Source organism: Taurulus bubalis (genome assembly GCF_910589615.1).
Source record: "Taurulus bubalis genome assembly, chromosome: 13".
Taxonomy (NCBI): Eukaryota; Metazoa; Chordata; class Actinopteri; order Perciformes; family Cottidae; genus Taurulus; species Taurulus bubalis.
The window spans coordinates 27,077,953-27,081,631 of record NC_136601.1 but is presented as its reverse complement, the minus strand read 5'-3'; the positions used below and the strand labels follow the sequence as shown (position 1 = coordinate 27,081,631).

The following is a 3,679-nucleotide window of genomic DNA, read 5'->3' as shown; positions in this document are numbered from 1 at the left end:
TCCGGGTCTCCAGAGGGAGCCCACTTCAATACCGACTCAGCTTTGGGTAAGTCTCGGTTTTTTGGCATCTTTTAAAAGATGTATTTTTTAATTTGAGAATTATGTTGATTCCCTGTGTGAATGCGTGCAGCTTGAATCCTCTCAATATGTCAGCAACGCGCACCAATCCTTCCTCTTTTGCTCCTAGTTGCTTTCCTAAATAACCTGAATGTGGTGCGGCTGCTGCTGGCTGCAAATGAGACCCCTTTCAAAAAAAAAAAAAAAAAAGAGAGAAAACTGCAGCGGTTTGACTTTGATTATGTGGAATACGCTGAGAGGTGAAGAATAACAGTCGTGCTGCTGTCATAGACAGTTTCCAAGACGATGCTTCATGCTTTGACTGGCAGCAATAAGACGCATAGATGTGCAGCCGATCACGGGTTTGAGTCTCTTCCAGAGCGGGGGGCACTTTTCTGTTCCTGCAGCAGCCGAATAGTCTGCATCTAAGTCTGCATGTCCAAATCATTAGGGCCAATCATTGCTTCAAAGCCGCTCACTGCAATGATTCCAATAAAGAAAAGTGCAATGGTTAGGAATGTGCACCTTTAGCATGGGGATTTGCTTATTGTTATAATTACATGAATAAGTTATAATGCAATCTCTGAGAGAAATGCTACAGAATGAATTACATATTGTGTTTCAGTGGAATCGATTCAAATATGCATTTTTTGATGGTTTTCCTTATGTGTGTGTGTGTGCCTCCTTGGGTTTGTTTGCACATACGTGTGTGAACCTGTGTGTGTGTATGTGAACGTTTGTGCGTCCATCCCTTTTTTTGTTTTTCCTCTCCAAAAGGTTACTAAATGGTTTTCTGGGGGAGGATTTCTAACCGGCGAGATGCTGCTCGTACTCCTGCTGGCAGCCTTTTCCTCCTCCCTCTCCGGCTCCCTCTCCTCCTCCCTCTCCTCCCCCTCCGCGTCGGACGGACCCCAGATGGCGGACCCGTCCGCCTCGGACTTGATGGCCGAGACATGCAGCGCCTGCTCCTGCATGTCCGTGGAGAACGTGCTGTACGTCAACTGCGAGAAGGTCACCGTCTACCGGCCCACGCAGCTCATCCCGCCGGCCTCGTCCCTGTACCACCTCAACTTCCAGAACAACTTCTTGATCATCCTCTACCCGAACTCGTTCCTCAACTTTACCCACGCCGTGTCGCTGCAGCTGGGGAACAATAAACTGCAGAACATCGAGGGCGGGGCGTTCATGGGGATGAGCGCATTGAAGCAGCTGCACCTGAACAACAACGAGTTGAAGGTGCTGCGAGCGGACACGTTCCAAGGGATCGAAAACTTGGAGTACCTTCAGGCTGACTACAACCTGATCAAATACATTGAAAAGGGAGCGTTTAACAAACTGCACCGGCTTAAAGTGCTCATCCTGAACGATAATCTCATACAGGCCCTTCCTGACAACATATTTCGCTTTGCCTCACTCACACACCTGGATATAAGGGGGAACAGGATCCAGAAGATCCCTTATTTGGGGGTTCTGGAGCACATTGGGCGTATTGTGGAGCTGCAGCTGGATGACAATCCCTGGAACTGTACCTGTGATTTAGCGCCTCTCAAGGCATGGCTTGAAAACATGCCCTACAACATTTTTATCGGCGAGGCCATATGTGAAACGCCAAGTGACTTGTACGGGCGGCTCCTGAAAGAAACCAACAAGCAGGAGCTTTGTCCCATGGGCACAGGAAGTGACTTTGATGTGCGGATGCCTCCGCCCGATAATGGGCAGTCGCCCTCCAAAATATCTCCAACCACTGTGGCTCCACTAGCCACGAAAGCGCCAAAAACCACTGACTCGTCCAAGGTTTACGGTAATGGCATCGTGGCCGGTTTACCCCCTTTTGGAAGGAATAGCCAGATTGTATCTTTTCAGACACGGACGCCTCCGTTGTTGTGTCCACAGCCCTGCAGCTGTAAAGCCCACCCTTCAGACTTTGGCATCAGCGTCAGCTGTCAGGAGAGGAATATAAAAAGTTTAGGTGATCTCCTTCCCAAACCCCCAAATGCCAAGAAGCTTCACATGAGTGGAAATTACATCAGTGACATAAGCCCGGTTGATTTCCAAGGGTTGGAGGGCTTAGATTTGCTCCATCTTGGCAGCAATCAAATTGTCACAGTCCAGAAAGGTGTGTTTTCAAATCTCACTAATCTGAGAAGACTGTATCTGAATGGAAACCAGCTTGAGCAGTTACACCCAGAGATGTTTTTGGGCCTCACAAACTTACAGTACCTATATTTGGAATACAACGCCATAAAAGAAATCTTAGCGGGTACATTTGACTCCATGCCGAACCTCCAGCTCCTGTATCTCAACAACAACGTCCTGCGGAGTCTCCCTGCCTACATGTTTGCGGGTGTCTCTTTAGCCAGACTCAATCTGAAAAACAATCACTTCATGACCCTCCCAGTGAGCGGGGTCCTGGACCAGCTACGGTCATTGACCCAGATAGACCTGGAAGGGAACCCCTGGGAGTGTTCCTGCGATCTTGTCGCCCTCAAACTCTGGTTAGAGAAGCTAGGTGATGGAGTGGCTGCCAAAGAGGTGAAATGTGCCTCCCCTGTGCAGTTCTCCAACATTGAGCTGCGCCTCTTAAAAAATGAGATCCTGTGTCCCAAGCTTGTGGCAAGACCGCCGTTTATTCTCACGGCCGCCACCCCGGTTCTGACCTCGGTGTCGCCCGCCGGAGTTGGCAAAGCCCCTCCGGGAGGGCCCGTGCCTCTCTCCATCATGATCCTCAGCATCCTCGTGGTGCTCATCGTCACTGTGTTCGTGGCCTTCTGCCTTCTAGTCTTTGTCCTGAGGCGGAATAAAAAACCGGTGGGCAGGCAGGAGGGGCTCGGGAATCAGGAGTGCGGCTCCATGTCGCTGCAGCTCCGCAGGCACAGCCACAAATCCGGCAAAAAGGGCTCCATCCCGGGGGACGACCTGGGAGGCGAGACGTTCATCCCGCAGACCATCGAGCACATCGGCAAGAGCCACACCTGCGGCATCGGACGCTCCTCGGACATGGACGCCGGGTACAAGTTTGCGGACTCGCAGAGGCAGAAGATCATCCTCCGGAACAGCGCCGACAAGGACAAGGACTCGCTCTCTCTCTCCACGCTGGAGCGCAACAAACGCCTCAGCACCATCGACGAGCTGGAGGAATTCCTCCCGCACCGCGAGCCCAGCATGTTCATCCAGAACTTCCTGGACAGCAAGAGAGATTTCAACAGTATAGGGATGGGCGGCTACGAGATCCGCTACCCGGAGAAAACGCTGGATAAAAAGATGAAGAAGTCGTCGCTGATAGGCGGGAACCACAGTAAGATCGTGGTGGAGCAGAGGAAAAGTGAGTATTACGAGCTGAAGGCCAAGCTCCAAGGAACGCCTGATTACCTGCAGGTGCTCGAGGAGCAGACTGCGCTGAGTAAAATGTAGGGATTGTTGTGTTGGGTTTAGTGCATTGATTACGCACACACTCACACACACACGCACACACACACACAAACACACACACACACACACACACACACAAGGAAGTGAGACACGCATACAGGCAGACAGACAGCCAAACACTTCTGCCTTTCTCTGGTTCTTTCTTCCCCTCTGGCCACACACACACACACACACACACACACACACACACACA

At 51.1% G+C, this 3,679-nt stretch overlaps 1 protein-coding gene across 1 annotated transcript; it reads left to right on the top strand.

The window, feature by feature from the left end:
* Nucleotides 1-837: 837 nt before the first annotated feature.
* slitrk4 (SLIT and NTRK-like family, member 4) lies at nucleotides 838-3,468 on the top strand (the record flags this gene model as incomplete). Its single annotated transcript, XM_079229018.1, has 1 exon — nucleotides 838-3,468. Exon 1 carries the CDS (start codon nucleotides 877-879, stop codon nucleotides 3,466-3,468), a length of 2,592 nt encoding a protein of 863 aa, XP_079085144.1. The 5' UTR covers nucleotides 838-876.
* Between the last annotated feature and the right edge of the window lie 211 nt (nucleotides 3,469-3,679).